The 20499-nt window shown below is 39.0% G+C and overlaps 1 protein-coding gene across 4 annotated transcripts in view; it reads left to right on the top strand.

The window, feature by feature from the left end:
* Positions 1-20499, top strand: part of Sos2 (SOS Ras/Rho guanine nucleotide exchange factor 2) — an 86725-nt gene that overhangs the window by 21727 nt on the left and 44499 nt on the right. For all 4 annotated transcript variants that reach the window (XM_021650932.2, XM_021650931.2, XM_021650930.2 and 1 more), the window contains exons 3-6: positions 2462-2593; positions 5378-5542; positions 13649-13855; positions 16841-16984. In XM_021650932.2, coding sequence (XP_021506607.1) covers positions 2462-2593; positions 5378-5542; positions 13649-13855; positions 16841-16984 — 648 coding nt within the window. The remainder of the gene's footprint in view (positions 1-2461; positions 2594-5377; positions 5543-13648; positions 13856-16840; positions 16985-20499) is intronic.

Raw genomic sequence — 20499 nt, 5'->3', positions numbered from 1 at the left:
AATTTAACTATGTAGCCTTATTCCCTTTAGGAGAGGATCTTTGCAATATGAATTTAAACCTTCTAGGAAATACCCTCCTAGACTTATGCAGAGGCTGTTTCTTAGTTGATTCCAGATCCAATTAAACTGGCATTCCCAGTGAATAAACAAATGCATTATGTTAATAAAATAAGTATTAGAAATAAATTAAGAAAATTAAATACTATGTGTGATAATAGCAGCATTTCAAGAAATATAGGGTAAAAAAAAAAGCCATGCCCAAGAGAATATGTGTAAGATTTCATTTTACAAACTTTAGAAACTGCTAATAACAATGGTGATAGAAATCAGGGCCTAAGATGGCTTGACATCTAAAGGTGCGTGCCATCTGTGCATGCAGAATGATAACGTGACTTTGATCCATGCAACCCACATGAAGTTGGATGGAGAGAAACACCAAAGTTGTCCTCTGACCTTCACAGACATGTGGTGACATATATGCACACACATAATGAAAGAACAAAGATCAAGGTTACAGAAATGTTCTATGTATTGATTTGGATGATGTTTACATAGGTGTACACATTTTCAAAGTTCATTAAACTGCATATTAATAGTGTTTTCAGCTGGGCATAATGGTACATGCTAATAATCTTAGCACACAGGAAGCTGAGGCGGGGGGAGCATAAGTTCAGGGTCATCCTGGGTACAGGGCACAACTGTCCCAAAAGGGAAAGAAATCTGTTCATTTTAGTACACATAAACGTTACCTTTCTAAAGGATTAATGCTGTTTGTTCTTTAAATATTAGGCTACTTGTTCATGGTTTACCTTTATCTAGAAAGAGACACACATAAACCTTTGTATGTGTATATATTTATAAATCTTTATAAAAGTCTGCATGGATTAGTATTAAAGCATTTTTTTTGCTTCCGTTACATAGGAACATTTTTAGATATACTGTTACTTATTTTTTTTTTGAAGACTGATCAAGTTACAACTTTTGCTATAAAGAAAAATTGTGATTTAGATTGACTGAAGTATTAAGACTTTTAGGCACTCTTAAAATTAAAACATTTATTTCCCCTTTTCTTTGCTGTAACATTTTCAGCATTAAATAAATATAACAAAACATTCTTTCAATAGCTATTTTTTCTTTTTCTTTTGAGATAGGTTTCTCTGTGTAGCCCTGGCTGTCCTGGACTCATTTTGTAAACCAGGCTGGCCTCGAATCCACAGGGATCCACCTGCCTCTGCTTCCCTGAGTGCTGGGATTACATGCATGCATCGCCGTTCCTGGCTGCTGAATCTTATTAAGCTTGACAATATAACTTAAATATAGGAAACCCTACACAACTGGAGTTCAGTTCTAATATATAGTTCTTGTTTGTGTTAACCACTGGTTAAATTTAAGGTTAGATGAACAAGAATTTGAGTTGTTTTTATGGAGATCTGTATTTCCATAACTGTTTGAGCATCCCAGTTCCCACAGTATTCTAAGAGTTACATGATAGCTGTTCTTTTAAACTCTTCTCTACATCGCTCTGCTATTATCAAAAAAGGTGAGGCTTTCTGGAAGTATTAATGATAAGTTGGCCTCTAGGCAAATGATGTTAATTTTAAAAATAAAATTTAAAATCACTGATATACTATTTCATATTAATATATAGATCTTCTGTGTATTGTACCTTTTCCTAATTGATATTTTTTAACTGTGCTAGTACTCAAACCTAATCCTCGCACAATCACACAGGCAATCTACTGACCTACTCTCCCCAATGCTGGCATAATAAACTTAAAAAAATTTATATGACAATTATATGATAAAATCTTGTTATTGGCCTTTGTTTATCTTTATTTTGAGTTAGGGTCTCACTATGTAGCTTGGACTAGCCTCAACTTACCATGTAGCCTAGGCTGCCTTTGAACTCATAGTCTGACTCCACCTTCTCAGGATTATAGGTGTGCCACTGTGACTGGTGACTTTTTTCTCTCTTTTATTAATTATTATTATTTATTATAATCACTTTGTATCCTGGCTGTGGCCCCCTTCCTTGTCTCCTCCCAACCCCACCCTTCCTCCCTCTTCTCCTCCCATGCTTCTCCCCAAGTCCACTGATAGGGGAGGACCTCCTCCCCTTCCATCTGACCCTCTAGCCTATCAGGTCTTATCAGGACTGGCTGCATTGTTCCTCTGTGGCCTGGCAAGGCTGCACCCCCGCTAGGGGGAGGTGATCAGAGAGCCAGCCACTGAGTTCATGCCAGAGACAGCCCCTGCTTCCCTTACTAGGGAACCCACTTGGAGACTGAGTAGCCCATAGACTGGTGACTTTTTTAAAACCTGGAAGTTTTTTCATTCCTAGGATCAGAACATATTGTGCTGCTGCTATCTTATTGTATTACCGGGACTGATCAGGTTGTGTTTTATATTCTATTTTAAACACTTCTACTGATTCTGAATGGCCCTGCTTTGATCTGAACAGGAACGAGTTCAAAAGACGTTTCCTCATCCTATTGATAAATGGGCAATTGCTGACGCACAGTCTGCCATAGAGAAACGAAAGCGAAGAAATCCTCTTTTACTACCTGTGGACAAAATCCATCCTTCCTTGAAGGTAATAAAAGATTAGACGCTGGGGGAATTCCTTATAATAAGTAATACTTTTGTAGTAATAATGCATATATAGTATTAGTAGTCTGTTTATATATTATGTCCATTATTATATGTGTATGAAATAAAAATGGGGAGTGGGTGTGTGTCTCAGTGGTATGTTTTACATGAGTGGTAACCTGGGTTGAATCCCTAGCCTGCTCTCTATCCACCCCCAAAGAAAAGAAACAAAATAAGTGTACCCTAACAAAGTCTATGGCTCATATTCTCTCTCTCTCACTCACTCCTTTCTTGCTCATGTATGTGTATGTGTGTGTGTATGCATGTGCGCACAGCAAAGTTAATGGTAGTATACATTGTGATTTTTTTTTATCTTCCAATAATGACTACCTCTTAGCAACTCCAGTATCATAGACCATGATTCTAAGTTTTGTTATGAAGAAAGTTTAATAGCAAAAGGCACCGAATGTTTTAAATTAACCTGTATAGGTTGGAAAGGACACGAGAGAATAATCTATATAATATGGTTGGTGTGTATAGATTTGAACACCTTTTTGTAGAAATTTTAATAACCCCCTCATTCTAGTTTTCTGTGATAAAGAGCACAACCAGAAATAACGTGCTGAGAAGAGGGCATCTGTCATGCCAACTTAAGCTTTACAGTCCATTACTGAGGGAAGCCAAGGCAGGAGATGCAGGCAGAAACTGTGCTGCTCACTGGCTTTTTCTCCATGGCTTTGTTGGCTTGCCTTTTTTTTTTTTTTGTCAATTATTAATAAAAATTATGCCACAGACTTGCCTACAGGCCTATCTGGTAGAGGCGTTCTTTTAGTTGAGGTTCCTGTTCTGGAACATAGCTCCTACTGAGTTGATAAACTAACCAGCAGCAGGTCCCTCCCCCAGGGCACACAGAGAAAAGGACCACAGGGATTAAAGGACAGTGCTTTTAAAGCAGGGTCACATGGGTTTTCAGTCAGGTGTTAAGAAGCTGTCAGTAAAGTCTAGCCCAACTTTTTTTTTTTCCTGGTCCTTTGTTTCTATATTTTCTGATTTTGTGTTTTTATGGGTTTTATTTTTGTGTGTGTTTCATGCCTTTCTTTTCTTTTCTTTTTTTTTTAATTCTGTTTTTTGTTAGTTTTGTTTGGCTGTTTTTTAAACAGAAACAGAACAAGGTCTTAGAGTTAGGTGGAGAGGATCTGGGAGGAGATGAGGAAGAGGAAACTGTGATCAGAATATATTGTATAAAATATTTAATTTCAAGCTTAAGAGATAGCTCAGAGGTTAAGAGCACTGGCTGCTCTTCCAAAGGTCCTGAGTTCAAATTACATCAACCACATCATGACTCACAACCATCTATAATGAGATCTGGTGTCCTCTTCTAGTGTGAAGGTGTATATGCAGGCAGAACACTGTATGTATAATAAATCTTTTAAAAATTAATTTCAGTCAAAAAATGTAGCCAAGATTCCCCGTTAGAATTACCTATTATAGTTTGATGAATACTTGTTTTCTCCTACATCCAATGTCCATCCCCTTTGTCTTTCTAAGTGAGGATTGATCCTCTTATCCTGGGTCCTCTTTCTTGTTTATCTTCTTTAGGTGTACAGATTTTAGTTTGTTTATCTTGTCTTATATGTCTATATAAGTGAGTATATACCATGTGTGTCTTTCTGCTTTTGGGATACCTCACTGAGGATGATCATTTCTAGGTCCCACCATTTGCCTACAAATTTCATGATTTCTTCATTTTTAATTGCTGAGTAGTATTCCATTGTGTAAAAGTACTACAATTTCTGTATCCATTCCTCAACTGAGATTAGGTATTTTCTTCTTCTTTTTTTGTATAATAAATAATATAAGGATCAGCTATTAATTTTACATCCTACGGCAGTGGTTCTCAACCTTCCTAATGCTGTGACACTTTAATACAGTTCCTCATGCTGTAGTGATCCCCCAACTATAAAATTATTTTTGTTACTACTTCATAACTGTAATTTTGCCACTGTTTAAATTGTAATGTAAATGTCTGCACTTTCCAGTGGTCTTAGGCAACCCCTATAAAAAGATCGGTTGACCTCCCCACAAAAAGAAGTCACGACCCAGAGGGTTTATGAACAAAAGTGATATGGAAAATATTTTCAGTGCTAAACTCAGGGCTTGCTCTTGCCTTGCAAGTTCTTTACAGTGAAGCTACCCCAGCTCTTTCTTTCTTTCTTTCTTTCTTTCTTTTTTTAATTTTCATTTTATTTTATTTTATTACTATTTATTTTTTAAAGTCTATTAAATTTACTCATTTTACATTCCATTCACAGCCCCCTCCCTCTTCACCTCTCGGTCCTACCCTCCCTACATTTTCCCCTTCTCCCCTTCACTTCACCTCAGAAAAGGGGAGCCCCCCCTACAAACTCGCCCCAGCATATCAAGTCACATCAGGACTGAGCTCATCCTTTTGCACTGAGGCCTGACAAGGCAGCTCAGCTAGGGGAAAGGGATCCAGTAGCAGGCAGCAAAGTCCATGTCAAATATGACCCCGCTCCACTTCTAGGGGACCCACATGAATACCAAGCGGCCCATCAGCTACATATGTGCAGGGGCATGGGTCCAGTCCATGCGTGCCCTGTGGTTGGTGCTGCTGTCTCTGTGAGTCCTCATGGGCCTCACTTAGCTGATTCTGTTGGTCTTGAGGAGTTCTTCCCAGCTCTTAAGCAGGAGTTTTAAGCACGCAACTGATACTTGACGGTGCTTTTGTTTTGAAATTGAATTCTTCTTCTTCTTCTTTTTTTAACAGGAAGTTTTGGGGTATAAAGTGGACTATCATGTATCCCTCTACATTGTGGCTGTATTGGAGTATATCTCAGCAGATATTTTGAAATTGGCTGGCAATTATGTTTTTAACATCCGGCATTATGAAATATCTCAGCAAGACATTAAAGTATCAATGTGTGCAGATAAGGTAAGTCTTAAAAAGTAGTGAAGCTTAAATTGAATACTAATAGCTATATGGCATTTGTTGTACTCTTTTCTTTCACTCAAATATTTATTTATTTATTACAGTTTATTCACTTTGTATCCTGGCTGTAGCCCCTTTCCTCTTCTCCTCCCTGTCCCAATTACCCTCTCTCATCTCCTCTCATGCCCCTTCCCTAGTCCACTGATAGGGGAGGTCCTCCTCCACTTCTATCTGACCCCTATCAGGTCTCATCAGGGCTTGTGCATCATCTTTTGTGGACTGGCAAGGCTGCACCTCCTCCCCCCCTAGAGGGAGGTGATCAAAGAGCTGACCACTGAGTTCATGTCAGAGACAACCCCTGTACCCCTTACTAGGGAACCCGCTTGGAAACTAAGCAGCCTATGGGCTTCCTCTGAGCAGGGGGTCTAGGTCCTCTCCATGCATGTTACTTGGTTGGAGTATTGGTCTCATGCTAAACCATACTACAAGGACATTCACTCAACTAGGTTTGTGGGAGCTTTATTAATAATAGCCAGAATCTGGAAACAACCCAGATGTCCCTCAACTGAGGAATGGATACAGAAATTGTGGTACATCTACACAATAGAATACTACTCAGCAATTAAAAAAGAAGGAAATCATGAAATTTGCAGGCGAATTATGGGAACTAGAAAAGATCATCCTGAGTGAGGTATCCCAGAGGCAAAAAGACACATATGGTATATACTCACTTCTAAGTGGATATTAGCCATATAATATAGTATAAACATACTAAGTAAAATCTATACACCTAAAGAAGCTAGCAACAAGAAGGACTCTAGGAAAGAGGCTGAAACCTCACTCAAAAGGGAAAACAGGATAGATATTGGAAGCAGGAGAAGACAAGGAGCAGGACAGGAGCCTTCCACAGAGGACCTCTGAAGAACTCTACCTATCAGGATATCAAAGGAGGTACTGAGACTCAGCCAAACCTTGGGAAGAGTATAGGAACCCTTGTGAAAGAAGAGGAAGATACTCCAAGTACCGTGTTGTGCTCTTTGAAAAGGAATTGTAATGAAGTTAGTTTCTTTTTTAAAATCGTGAAGACTTTCATATATTAAATTCACACACTTCACATAAAATATAAGCTGATACTAGAAATACTTCTTTCTGCAACACAAACAGTTCCTTTAGTTGTCCTGCAGGTAAGGACTAATAGGTGCTTTACCCCTGAGCTGTACCGTCAGCTCCTGTTCAGCTTTATTCATTCTATTTACTTGAGAATCTTTTTTAAGAACAGGGATTTAAAAAAAAAAAAACCTTCTGTTTACCTGTGCTCGAGAGGGGCAGGGCAGGGAAAGAAGGCACATACAATGTAGAGATTGTGGGCAGCTTTTAGGCATGCTAAAAGCTATGTTTTGTGTCAAGTTGTCCTCTGATAGGAATAACCTCTATGCTGGTTGATGATGTTCTCCAATGTCAGGCTGTGTCTTTTCCACCCACCCATTCTGTCTCTTCTCTTCTCTTTTTTAAGATTTATATATTAATTGTTTTTATGTGTAATTATATGTACCTGTGAGTTTATATGCACCAAGTGCATGCAGTGTCTACAGAGAGCAGTGTCTACAGAGGGCAGTGGCATTGGATCCCCTGGAACTAGAGTTAAAAGCAGTTGTAAACTCCCTAATGTGAGTGCTGGGAACTGAACACAGGTCCTCTGCAAGAGCAGTTAGCACCTTTGACTGCGGCATCTCTCCAACACCCCCGCCCCTTCCTTTTAAAATTTTTTTCAGACAGGGTTTCTCTGTGTGGCCCTTGCTGTTCTGGACTTACTTTGTAGACCAGGCTAGCCTCGAACTCACAGAGATCTTCCTGCCTCTGCCTCCCTGAGTGCTGGGATTACAAGTGTGCACCATCTCACCGAGCTCCCCCACCCCTTCTTACAGTGCTCTGGTCCCAATACCCTGAACTGAAACACCACAACTTCTCTCGCCCTCTGCCTTGCAGGCACTCCTTCTTTATTTGTCTTGCCCATCCTCTTCCTTCAGAGACCGTAAACAGACTGTGCAGGACACTGTCACTCTGAACCAGTGAGCCTTCTCTCCAGCTCCTACACTGACTTTTAAAATTAATGGCGATTATCTTGATTTGGTTTTACCATCACAAACTATAATAAGACGGCCTTCTTCTTGACTTTATAAGCTCTTCTCTTATAGTTTTGGTATTAAATTTTTAGTCCACTGTCACCCTGGTTACTTACTGAGTTTGCAGACATCTGAACCCCTTAGGACTTTCATAAATGAGGTACTTTTTTGCTTTTTATTTCTTCAACTCATGCTATGTATTTTAAAATTTATAAGCTTAGCTCCAATTTAACTATAAAATTCATATTGTTTTAAAAATTATTATACATAAAGATATTTTAAAAATATAATTCTAGCATCCATTTTTGATATCCTGCCCAGCTTTTGCTAGTATTTGTAAGTTCAAGAAACTTTGTTTTAGTTGAAATTATTCAATAAAATATTTTAAAAGAGCAATATAAGGAATAAGATTTTAAACAAATTAAAGACATCCTTCTAGGTTTAAAATGTACTACTACTCTTGTACTGTTTTACCTCTTGTCCAGTTTAAGATCAACAAATATGTTAAGAGCCAGCCAAAAAGACAGCCAAAAACTGGGTATGGTGATACATGCCTGTAATTTTAACACTCATAGGCAGGAGGATTGCTCCAAGTTTGAGGATAGCCTGGTTTCCATAGAAAATTCAAATAATTCTAGGCTACACATTAGTACTCTGCTTCAGAATGATGAAACAATAGCAATCCCCCAAGAACTCACAAAAGCTAGATGGTAACTATAGTTTCTCTTGCAACTATTCAGTTTTACCCTGGTAGCATGCAAAAATAGCCATAAACAAATGAGCATGGGCTGTGTTCCAGTAAAACTTCAAGAAAATAGACAGTGGGCAGGATTTGGCATGTGTACCATAGTTTGCTGATCCTGGTTTCAGACTTCCTTTTCACAATCTCCTGTTTGTCACAGGAGACAGTCACGTGCTTAGCTAAAAATGCAGATGACTATATTTGTGATTCTAGTTAAGTGAGTGAATTAATGAGATTGTTTGACATGGTATGATCTGTAAATCTAAACTGGCTTCAAGAGCTCACAAACCATATGTTTAATAACTATTTGAGAAACTGATTTCTAGAGATGTTTAATTTGCTAGACAAAAAAATATGAGAACATTTTTTTACATTAAAAAGCGCTATGTGACTGTTACAGAGTGTTCTGACACATCACAGATTACTGAGAGCAATCACATCACAAGAAAGAGGGTGGAATTAACTTTGATCATAACTGTCACTGCTGAGAAAAGTAGGATTTAAACTGCCAGAGTAGAACATAGCCTAAGGGAGATTGCTGTTTAAGATGGGAGAGAAGGGGGGCAGAGGGCTTCTCAGAAGAAGTTTCACTTGTTAGGCCTTGTCATGATAGGAATCGGGTATCTTGTCTTATTCTTACGTGGTAATACTCCATCTGTTTGAAAACCTTTGTCTGTCTGTCTGCCTAATATTTGTTTATTTGTAAGGTCTTGCTGAAATTCTTAAGTTAGCTTCATGTTTGCAATCCCTTGTCTCATCCTTCCAAGTAGCTTGAGTTTGTAAGATTGTCATCACACCCAGATTGGCTCTGCTTGCTTATTCCTGTTTTAAACATGACTCCTAGAATGCTCTGTATTATGCTGGGTTGTTTGCTTGTCCTAGTCACCATACAGTAAGCTCACTGTCCTATGTTCTCTGACAACAGTCCAAAGTAGCAGGTACAAGCAAGCCTTGATTGTGAGCCTACATCAGTCTGTCTACTTTTGACATTGATTGTCTCAAGAGTGGTATTTTATGACACTGACAGAAAACTGAGAAAAGGACTAATATAGCACAAGATCAAAACTCCCACATTGAAATGTTAAAGGAGTCAGGCAGGTTTAGCATAGTGATATATAAGAATCAACAAAAATTAGGGCAAACTGAAAGGTATATACACATAAAATAAAAGTTTACTGTTTAATACCAGATATTTTCTTTTTGAACAAAGTCTGGAATCTAGATGTCTGTCTGTCTTGTCTGTCTGTCTGTCTGTCTATCTATCTATCTATCTATCTATCTATCTATCTATCTATCTGTTTGTTTTTTTGAGACAGGGTTTTTCCATATAGCCATGGCTATCCTGGAACTCTCCGTAGGCCAGATTGGCCTTGAACTCACAGAGACCCACCTGCCTCTGCCTACCGAGTGCTGGGACTGAAGGTGTGTGTCACCACTGCCTGGCTGAAATCTAGATTTTATGTGAGATTTTTGGATCTGTAAAAGTTGTTACAGCCTTTAGTTTTCTACCATCTCTATAGCCTTTATGCCATTCCCCAAATCCTGTTAACTCTTAACCCATAAATCCTTCTTAATCTGGTCACTTTCCTGTATTCCCGTCTAGACTGTCTGTCTCACATATTTAGTCCCCACCCATCTTTCCATCACTTAGTGCAAATGAAAACCTCACACAGCTTTTCAGAGTCTGCACCACTGCCCCGCTGCTGTGCTGTTTCTTATTTCCTTCAGTCACTCTGATAGTTTATAACCAAGCCCTTTAAGCAAACACTTTTTTGTGCATCGTTTTTAATCCTGAGACAGTTATTTTCTAATTGGAGAAAACCTGAACAGAAATTTCAGTGAAAATTGGGCAATTCTGTAGGAAAGATAGATGATTGCTAGTAGACAGAGCAGGGTGTGGGGTCCGGTACCCACTTCTTGTGTATTAAGCCAGTAATTTATTCCCAGAAGACTCTACCTGTCAAAGGTTCCATACTTGGCCAAAGTTTCATGGGCTCAGGGACCAAGGCTGTAACACTTGGTCTTTGGGGCCATGTTGTTTGTTTTTAATATGTCTGAATGTTTAGCCTGCATTTATGTAAGTGCATGCAGTGCCCACAGAGGTCAGAGAGAGTAATGGGTCCCTTGGAATTGGTGTTACAGACAACAGTGAGCTGCTGTGTGGGTGCTGGGAACCAGACATTGCTACTTTACAAAAGCAGCAAGTTCTCCTAATCACTGAGCCATCCTTTCCAAGGGGGAAAGGGTTTTTAAATAGAGAACGGTCAGCTGTTCAAAACTAGAGAAGCTAGACAGGGATTTTTATGCTTAATAATTCTAGCACTTAGGAATTTGGTCCAAAAGGATCACAAATTTGAGGCTAGCCTGGTCTAGTAATAAGACTTTATCTCAGAAAAACAAGCCCAAAAGTACTAGAGAACAAGAATGCAAAGGCATAGCACTAGATCTGTAGGAAGGAAGGAATTAGTGAATTTGCTAATGAATGAGCCTACGAATGAGCACCACAGACCATTCTGAAAAGATTTCTTGTGGAGAAAAGAGGAAGGTTGCTCTTCTGTGTATTTTTTGTTGCACATTCAATTATTTTGTGTATCTGTTTGCAATCTGATTTTATACAAATATTGCATATAATATACAGGTTCCTTGGCCTCCTTGGGTCTAAGGTGGCTAGGAGTTGGAAGAAGTGTTACTCAGTGACAAAGAGGGTAGCTTTCATAGAACCGGAAATGAAAAGAAAGATTTGAGAATGCCACAGGCTGTGAGGTTAGGAGAGCAAGTTGTGGTTAAATTGTTTATTTGCTTTGTCTTAGAGAAATTAAGATCTTATTCAGAAGACAATAAATTCAGATCATCTTTATATAAAGCATGAAATAAGTTTATCTTTAGGAATATAACTTTTGAAAAAGGGCTTGGGAAAGGCCTGTGGTAAATAGATCAAATTGTGAGATTCATGTGCCACTGTAAGAGATGGCGACTGTTTAAAGCATAGACAAGGCTGATCACAGTGGCTACTCCTGCAAACTCAACACTTAGGAAGCTGAGGCAGGAGACAGCTACAACCTCAGTGCTAGCCTTGCCTTCATAGTGATTTCTAGGCCAGCCTGAACTACAGGGTGAGTCCTTGTCAAGAAAAGAAAAGAAAAGAAGAGAAGAGAAGAGAAGAGAAGAGAAGAGAAGAGAAGAGAAGAGAAGAGAAGAGAAGAGAAGAGAAGAGAAGAAAAGGCCAGCATGGTGCACACCTTTAGTCCCAGCACTTGGAGACAGAGGCAGGCAGATCTCTGTGAGTTTGAGGCCAGCCTGGGCTACAAGAGTGATTTCAAGGCAGCCAGCCAGGACTGCATAATGAGACCCTGTCTCAAAAAACAAAGCACACTAAAACTAAATGGAAAAATGAAACCGAAAAAACAGCAATAACAAAACAGAGGTACATGGGAGAACTGACAAGTTTTAAAAACTTCTGAGTGACAGTCATCAGGGCCAGAGGGCAGCGTTCTTTATCCATTACTGTGGTTCAGCAAGAGTTGGTACAATTTCTGGTGACAGGTAGACCTTTTGCTGAATGAATGAATGTTATCTTTTATTATCATAGTTTTCTCTCTGGCAAGACTTTCTTTTCAGTGGAATACCTTTCCTTTTTTCCCCCTGAACTCTTAAAAATAAAATTATTTAGTGTTTATTTCTGTCATTTATGTGGAGGTCTGAAAACCGCTTGCGGAAGTTGGTTCTGCTCTTTTCCCTTGTAATGTCACATTCTCAGGCTTGGCAGCCAGCGGCACCCTGCTGAGCCCTCTTTCCCAGTTCCTTTCCCTTTTGAAAAAGTAGAAATATGTTTACCGTTTTTGCTTATTTTTATGTGTGTGAGTATTTACCTGCTTGAATGGATGTGCTTGGGTCCTGCAGAGGTTAAAAGAAGGCTTCGGATTCCCTGAAACTGACCTGCATCTAGACCTCTTGCACCTCCAGCTCCGCACAGGAGCCCCCAACTCCTCCCTCTCATTCCCGCAGGAATCCCCAATGTGTCCCTCTCCCCAACTCAACCTTTCCTTATACTTTTAAAATTATTTCTGATTTATGTGAATGTATGTACCTACATCAGTTTCTGTGCACCATATGGGTACATGCACCCATAGTGGCCAGCGGGTGTCAGATCCTTTGGAACTGGTGTTACAAGTGGTTGTGAGCCTCTTGGTATTGGTGCTGGGAATCGGACCTATTCCTCTCCAAAACCAGTAAGCATTCTTAACCACTGAGCCATTTTCCAGGTCTTTCTTGAACTCTTTCTCTTTTTAAATAATTTATTTATTTTTATTTTATGTGTATTAGTGTGAAGGTGTCAGACCCCTTGGAATGAATTGGTGTTAGAGACAGTTGTGAGCTGACATGTGGGTGCTGGGAATTGAACCTAGGTCTTTTGTAAGAGCAGACAGTGCTCTTAACCGCTGAGCCATCTCTCCAGCCCCCTTTTCTGAACTCTTAGCAGTACTTTTCAGTCAGTTTTGAATACATAATTAACTAGGTCCAATGAGAAAAAACAGTGTTAAGGTATCTAGTCGCCTTATTCCCATTGCTTTTGATTTATGAATATTTCTTGCCTATTGGCTGACGTGCACACTGTTATACACACACATGCACACAAATACACATGCATAAAGTAATAATGACAGAAATGTTTGTTAAGTACAGATATAATTTTCATAAAAAAATCTTTCTGATACAAGGTTGAGAGAGAACACTGCTTTAGAAAACTTCACACTACCATAGGTGATCCCCTGCCTTTGTAATGATGCTTCATTTTCCCCAGTTCTACGCAGGTGAGTGCTGCCTTCTTTGTAACACAGCAAGGAGTTTTGGATACCAGTTATTTGCTGGACATCATCGATCCTTCTTCTTGTCGTGTTTTACATGGGAAGAGTATGCCTTTCATAGGAATAAGTACTCATCTGTGATCACAGTGTCTAGGTTGTGGACTGTGGTTTTGGCTCAGATTGTTCTTCCCTAAAAGTATGCTCCTTTTGCTAATGCACACCTATGTATTTATGTGGATGTATGTCATATGTGCACATATGACTTTACAATATCCAGTTGATCATCCCTCATCCTGACTTTCCCCTAAATTTTCTAATATAAATTTGTGTGTGCAATATATAGTTCTTACTGCTCAATAATGTTTTGATTGCAAGTACTTTGAGACAACTTTATAAAAGGAAGGAAAGTAACTCCTCATTACTGATTTGTACTTTCCAGGTTTTGATGGACATGTTTGATCAGGATGATGATATAGGCTTGGTTTCTCTCTGTGAAGATGAACCTAGTTCTTCTGGTGAGCTAAACTATTATGACCTTGTCAGAACCGAAATCGCAGAAGAAAGACAGTATCTACGGGAACTGAATATGATCATTAAAGTATTCCGGGAAGCCTTTCTTTCAGACAAAAAGTTGTTCAAGCCTTCTGTAAGTACTTTGGGCACTGGAAACTCTGCGGGTATCCCTCAAGCAAATAGCAGGTTAAGATTGATATTAGTGTATTGTTTACCTCACTAGTGTATAAAATTTCTTTCACAAATCTCTGAGCCAAACCATCTGAATTATTATACAGATGTAAGTGCAGTGACAATAGAGATTCAAGAGGAGGGGTTTTCATTGGAATGATGACATTTTCTGCTGTACAACAACAGATTAGTCAGATGTGACGAGGTGTAGTCATTCATTTAGGATGGTGAAGAAATGGTCTAGAAGGCATGTGCTCCCTGCCTTCTGGTGGGGGCTTTAAGGCAGCAAGCTTTAACTGTGGACATTTTAAAATTTTGGGGGTTGGTGGTGCTGTTTTGTTTTATTTTTGAGGCAGAGTCTCTCTGTGTAGCTCTGGCTGGCCTGGAGCTTACTTTGTAATCCAGATTGACTTTGAGCTCACAGACATCTACCTGCTTCTGCCTTAAAAGTGCTGAGATTAAAGGTATGTGTCACCAAGCTCAGATAACAGTAGAACTTTTGATTATTTTATTTATTTACTTGTGCATGGGAGTGGATTGCCCACATGTGTGTTTGTGTACCACATCTGTGCAAGGTGACTGTGGAAGAAAGAAGAGGACACTGGGCCCCCTGGCACTGGAGTTAGAGATGGTTGTGAGCTACCATGTGGGTGCTGCTGAATGAACCTGGTCCTCCAGAAAAGCAGGCGATCACTGCTCTTAATCACTGGGACATCCGGCCAGCCCCAGCAGCAGGGAGTTTAAAAGGGAACATATTAAAATAATGCAAGTGAAGAATCAAAGGCAGTGGTCTTCTGTTTGCAGACAGGGTGGGCATAATATGAGTGGCCTGGATTCAGAGTGCAGTGGCCCTCTTTTCTCTCTGTAGCATCTAAACTCACTCTCTCAGGGTGTGGCCCATGACTATAGGGCCTGAATTAAAAATTTGGAGGCAGGAGAATTGGGAGGTGCAGTCCTACTAGGGAAATACTGTCTCAAGGTAAGCAAATGAAAACCAGGTCAACCCTAAAAAACCAAGCTACAAAAACAGACGCTCTTTTAAAAGATTTTTTTTTTCTTTTCTTCTTTTAGCAATGGTGTATTGTTCTCTAAGTATGTTTGACTTACATTTTAAAATATTTAGTCTTGAGTTTATCTGTTTTATGCCTCCTAAGTTCTTCACCACAGTCATGTTTTCAAATACACAGGCACAGCACTCAGGCATAGCTGTGAAAGCTTCAGACCCGAGGGCTTTTACTCTTGTCTAGAAGAATGATTCAAATGCTAACTCAAGGTGTTTTAATTGACCTTGAGTTGTTTCTTTTGATGCATTTTAGTTTAATAATGTTGCCAACTCCTGTTGGACATGTTAAAATGTTGTTAGGATTTTTTTTACATACTATTCAGTTTTGTTTGATCCATATAAATATGACATATATAGGCCAGACATCATTGTTTCTACTTTTTTGGTGTAAAATCAGAGTTAGTTAAATTCATTATAGCACTTGGGCTTGAATTTGAGTTCTATTATAATATAAAGTGGTTTTCTATGATAATATTAAGAATAAAAGTAGCAAATATTATGGGTTAATATTATCTTTCCTGTATCACACTAGTTTTCATTTGTCTCTTTTCTAGCAGATTTGCTAGACAGTCTCTATTATAGTGAAGGTTAGAAGAAAGAATTTCTTTTTTTTCTTTGATGTATCTAGTATAAACTTTCTCCCACATAGACTGTAGTGTGAACTATCCAGTTAAAGACCATCTAAGATCAGAGAATAGTTCTTGGCAAATGTTGAAAAAGAAAAAAAAAATGAGTTAAAATTGATGTCAGTTACAAGATATGTAGCCATGGGCAAATTCTCTGACTCTCTGGTACCTCTGTTCTCATTTGGATACAGGGAAGTTGAAGGTACCAATCTAATAAGAGTATGTGTAGCAACTTTGTCACTCGGGAAATTCCCAGTGTTTCTGGAGCTCCAGGACAAAGGCCACACATACTCATACTATGATACAAAAGTAGTAATGCTAGGATTTAGCTTGAAGGTTGGCTGTGTTCCACAGCCATTATGTTCCCATTACAAGATATTAGGATAAGTGGTTGACCGGAGCCTAAGTAGTAAGTAGTGTGATCTGTTTGTTTCCACAGAGCTCATGACTTAACCTAAATACAGCAGTGATTCAAGTGTGGCAGTTTAATGACATCTTTAGTTCCTTTCAAAACCTATAAATTGAACAGCCATATTACGTCTAGATTAGGAGTCATTTTCATTCTGATCCTAGCCATTGTCGTTAGTTTACTCTCTAAGACCTTCTTTCTTTCACCATCTTAGCAATTTCAAACACAAATCCCAGTGTTATTTTATATAAAGAAATGTTCATGATGTTTATAGTATGAGACTTGATTAAAAATTCAATCTATCTAGAATTTATATTTTCTAGTATATTTACATCCTCTGGTTCAAGAGCTTCTTAAAATTGTCATTGTATTCATGGTTGACCTTTACTGTCTTTCATTAGACCAGGTGAAAATACATTTTTAACACTTCTATATCTTGTGTGTGCATGCATGCGTGTGTATACACACACAAACACACACGTGCACATGGAGGACAACCTGTGGGAACAGGTTCTTTCCTTCACCGTGTATGTCCTGGAGTTGGAACTCGGATGACTATGCGCCAGCAGAGCCATCCTCCTACTCCTGTTGAGACAGGTTCTGTCTGTGAGCCTGGAGCTCATTTATTCTGCTAGGCTGGTCCTGGAGCAGCAGGGAGCCAGCGCTTCTGCCCCTCTCCCCAGGACCACAGATGCACACCAGCACACCTGGCCTGAATGCTGGGCTCTGAACTCAGGTCTTTATGCCTGTGTGGTAAACACTCAGCCATCTCCTCAGCCCACTTCTGTTTCTGTTTCGTGTGATAATGTGTAAGCATGATTCTCACCCTTAACCTCTTTTCTTTTTCAGGAAATTGAAAAGATTTTCAGTAACATTTCAGATATACACGAATTGACTGTGAAACTTTTAGGTTTAATTGAAGACACAGTAGAAATGACAGATGAAAGTAGTCCTCATCCGTTAGCTGGCAGCTGTTTTGAAGATTTAGCAGAGGCAAGTATACAAAACCACTTTCAACAGTCATTAAAGTCTTAAAATTGTATCAGGAAATTTCATATTTTTTGTAAAATTTAGAGGCTCTGCTGACTACTATAAAAAATACTCAAGGTTCAGTTATGTTTGCAGCTTTGAACTTACAACCCTGATGTCCTAGTGTAAAATGAACTTTTATTTGCCTGTTTCAGTTGTCTTGGAGGCTTACAGCCTGTCTGCTAACCTATGCCTAGTCCTGGAAGCTTCTAGCCTCCATACTCTCCAACCTAGGCCTAGAATGTTTTCAGCCTCTGAGACTTACTGCTGAATAAACTCACACTGTCTTGTCCTTACTGTGCTCTGGGCTGGCTGGTTCAACTCAGCTGTTCTGACTCAAACTCCTCTCCCAGCTGGTTTATTCAATCTGGCTTCTCTCTAGGCTCCTGAATTGTTCTGCTTGATCTCCAACTAACCCCAACAATCTTTTCTAATCTTCTGGCTCCTTCTCATTCTCTGGCACCTACATTCTTTCTCTGAAACCTGTCTCTCTATGACTATCCTGGTAAAACTGCCTCCTCTCTACTCATTTTCTGTGTTGCTCCCTTATGTAGCTTCCCTTTTCTCTAAATTCTCTTGAAAGTTGGGCATATTTGATTTGATTATGTCAAATCTTTCTCTGATTTGTCACTTTTTCTGCCACTCAATTAGACATCACTTTCAAACATGGGTGCTTCCTAACTTTATCTTCATTTTTGAGATTAAAGGCATATATTACCACACCTGCATCTAAACTTGTCTTTACTGAAACTTGTGCTATAACACACTGGCCTTGAACTGAGATCTGTTTGCCTTTGTCTCCTGGATTAAAGGTGTATTTAATGTCTTTGGATAGGATCTCTTGCCAGAGCAGCTACATTCTGAATTAAAATTCCTCTACACCCTAGCCTTTCAGGTAGCTAGGATGCAAGAGCATGCTTGTGCCCAGCTTCTGAAACTTTCTTTATAGTGTACTTATGGTGCACTTATTGTGAAAGCTTATATACTAATAACATGCAGGAATTCTTTAATACTAAGTTAATACATTTAAGGTAAAGGAAATAATCTTTAGCTTTTGTGGTTTTTAGACTTCATTTTTAAAAATCAAAGGCCTTTTTAAAGTGAAATCTTATTTTGTTCTTTTAAATGATTTTAAAAATATATACATTTTTGTAAACGTGTTCAAAATTAAATAACTTATAACATTCTTTTTTAAATTGTTTATTTTATGTGTTTGGGTGTGTGCATGTATGTCTGTGTACCACGTGTATGCAATACCCAAGGAGGCCAGGGTGTTGGATCCCCTGAAATTGGAGTTACAGAGAGTATGAGCTACCATGTGGGTGCTGAGTCTTGAGCCCAGGTCTTCCGGAAGGGCAGCTAATGTTCTTAAGCACTGAGCCATCTCTCTGGCCCCCTACATTTATCCTTGTATAAGCATTCTCTGTGCATTTTATAAAGCCATGTGTATATTTACAAGAATAATATTCTCTTGTTTTATGTTTTTCATTCTGTCATATTTTCCATGTTAGTAAATATACTTAAGCATAATTTTTAAGTATAAAATTACAAATATATAGGGTTGGCAAGAAGGCTAAGCAGGCAAAAGTGCTTGCCAGCAAGACTTACAACCTGGTTAATCCTCAGACCCACGTGGGAAGAAAGAACTGACTTCTGCAAGTTGTCTTCTGACTACCACGTGCTCACTACAGCATGTGGACAGGAAGACACACACAAGTAACATTTTTACACAGTATAAGTGTGTTATTGTTATTATGATGAATGAGTATATATATTGTACTTATATTACCTGTTTAAAAAAGAAAACATGTTGGGCATCTTTGCACACTCAGTGGCCATTTTTCCCCTATGGAAATTGGTTCTTTTTTATGGCTAATAATTCTTTATTTAAAAAGTATACTTTTATGAGTATATGTTTTATTAATTAATTAGTTAATTAATTTCAATTTATTCACTTTGTATCCCCTCTGCAGCTCCCTCTGTCATCCTCTCCCAGTCCCACCCACCCTCTCTTATCTCCTCCCATGCCCCTCCCCTAGCCCCCTGATAGGGGAGGTCCTCCTCCTCTTTTATCTGACCCTAGCCTATCAGGTCTCATCAGAATTGGCTGCATCATCTTCCTCTGTGGCTTAGCAAGGCTGCACTCCCCAGTCGGTGGTGATCAAAGAGTCCATGTCAGAGACAGCCACTGTTCCCCTTACTAGGGACCCCACTCAGAAACTGAGCAGCTTATGGGCTTCCTCTGAGCAGAGGTTCTTGGTCCTCTCGATGCATGGTCCTTGGTTGGAGTATTGGTCTCTGCAGCCCCCCGGTACATTTACACAATAGAATACCACTCAGCAATTAAAAACAAGGAAATCATGAAATTTACAGGCAAATGGTGGGATCTGGAAAAGCTCATCCTGGGCTGGAGAGATGGCTCAGAGGTTACGAGCACTGGCTACTCTTCCAGAGGTCCTGAGTTCAATTCCCAGCAACCACATGGTGGCTCAACCATCTGTAATGGGATCTGATGCTCTGTTCTGTCATATACATGTACATGCAGCTAAAAGCTCTCATATATATAAATAAATAAATATATTTTAAAGGGGCATGTGTACAGAAGGGGAAGGGAAGGTGGGATTGGGAGGGGAGGAGGGAGGGGTTTATGGGGGGATACAAAGTGAATAAATTGTAATTAATTAAAAAAAAAAAGGATCATTCTGAGTGAGGTATCCCAGAAGCAGAAAGACACATATGGTATATACTCACTTATAAGTGGATATTAGTTATAATATAGGATAAACATACTAAAATCTATAGTGCTAAAGAAGCTAAACAACAAGTAGGACCCTAGGGAAGATGCTCAATCCTCATTCAGAAGTAGAAGAGAAGGAACAGGACAGGAGCCTATCACAGAGGCTCTACTGAGACTCATAGCCAAACTTTGGGCAGAGTGCCAGAAACCCTATGGAAGAAAAGTAAGATAGAAGGATCTGGAGGGGACAGGAACTTCACAAAGGAGAACAGAGGAAATTGGTTCTTTAAAAGTTTTGCTTTAGATTTCATATACAATAATCACCAACTTCCATAATCTCTGCCTGTATCTTCTGAAAATAGAGTTCACTTTTATTTTGTCCATTTTATTCCTGAGCATTAGCTTGTCTTTGTTTCTGATTTTTGAGACACAGAATCCTGCTGCAAATCTCATACTAACCTTGAACTTTCAGTTCTCATGTCAGCCTTCTGAATGTGGGGTTACAGGCCTGAGTTTCAGTGTCTGGTTCAGCCCTTGTTCTTACTAACATTTTATATTTTGATAGTAATTTATTGTCTCATTAATTTTCTATGCCCTACAATGTACTTTGCTTCTAAGTGCTGTATTAATTTTGTTTTAATTTTGATTATATAAGAAAATAACATTTGAATGTTAACCACTTTTTTAGTAGATGTATTTGTGTGCATGTGTGTGTGTATGTATGTATGCATGTAGAGGCCAG

This window comes from Meriones unguiculatus, chromosome 7 (assembly GCF_030254825.1).
Source record: "Meriones unguiculatus strain TT.TT164.6M chromosome 7, Bangor_MerUng_6.1, whole genome shotgun sequence".
Taxonomy (NCBI): Eukaryota; Metazoa; Chordata; class Mammalia; order Rodentia; family Muridae; genus Meriones; species Meriones unguiculatus.
Note: the sequence above shows the minus strand (reverse complement) of the source record. Positions and strands in the feature narration are given on the sequence as shown.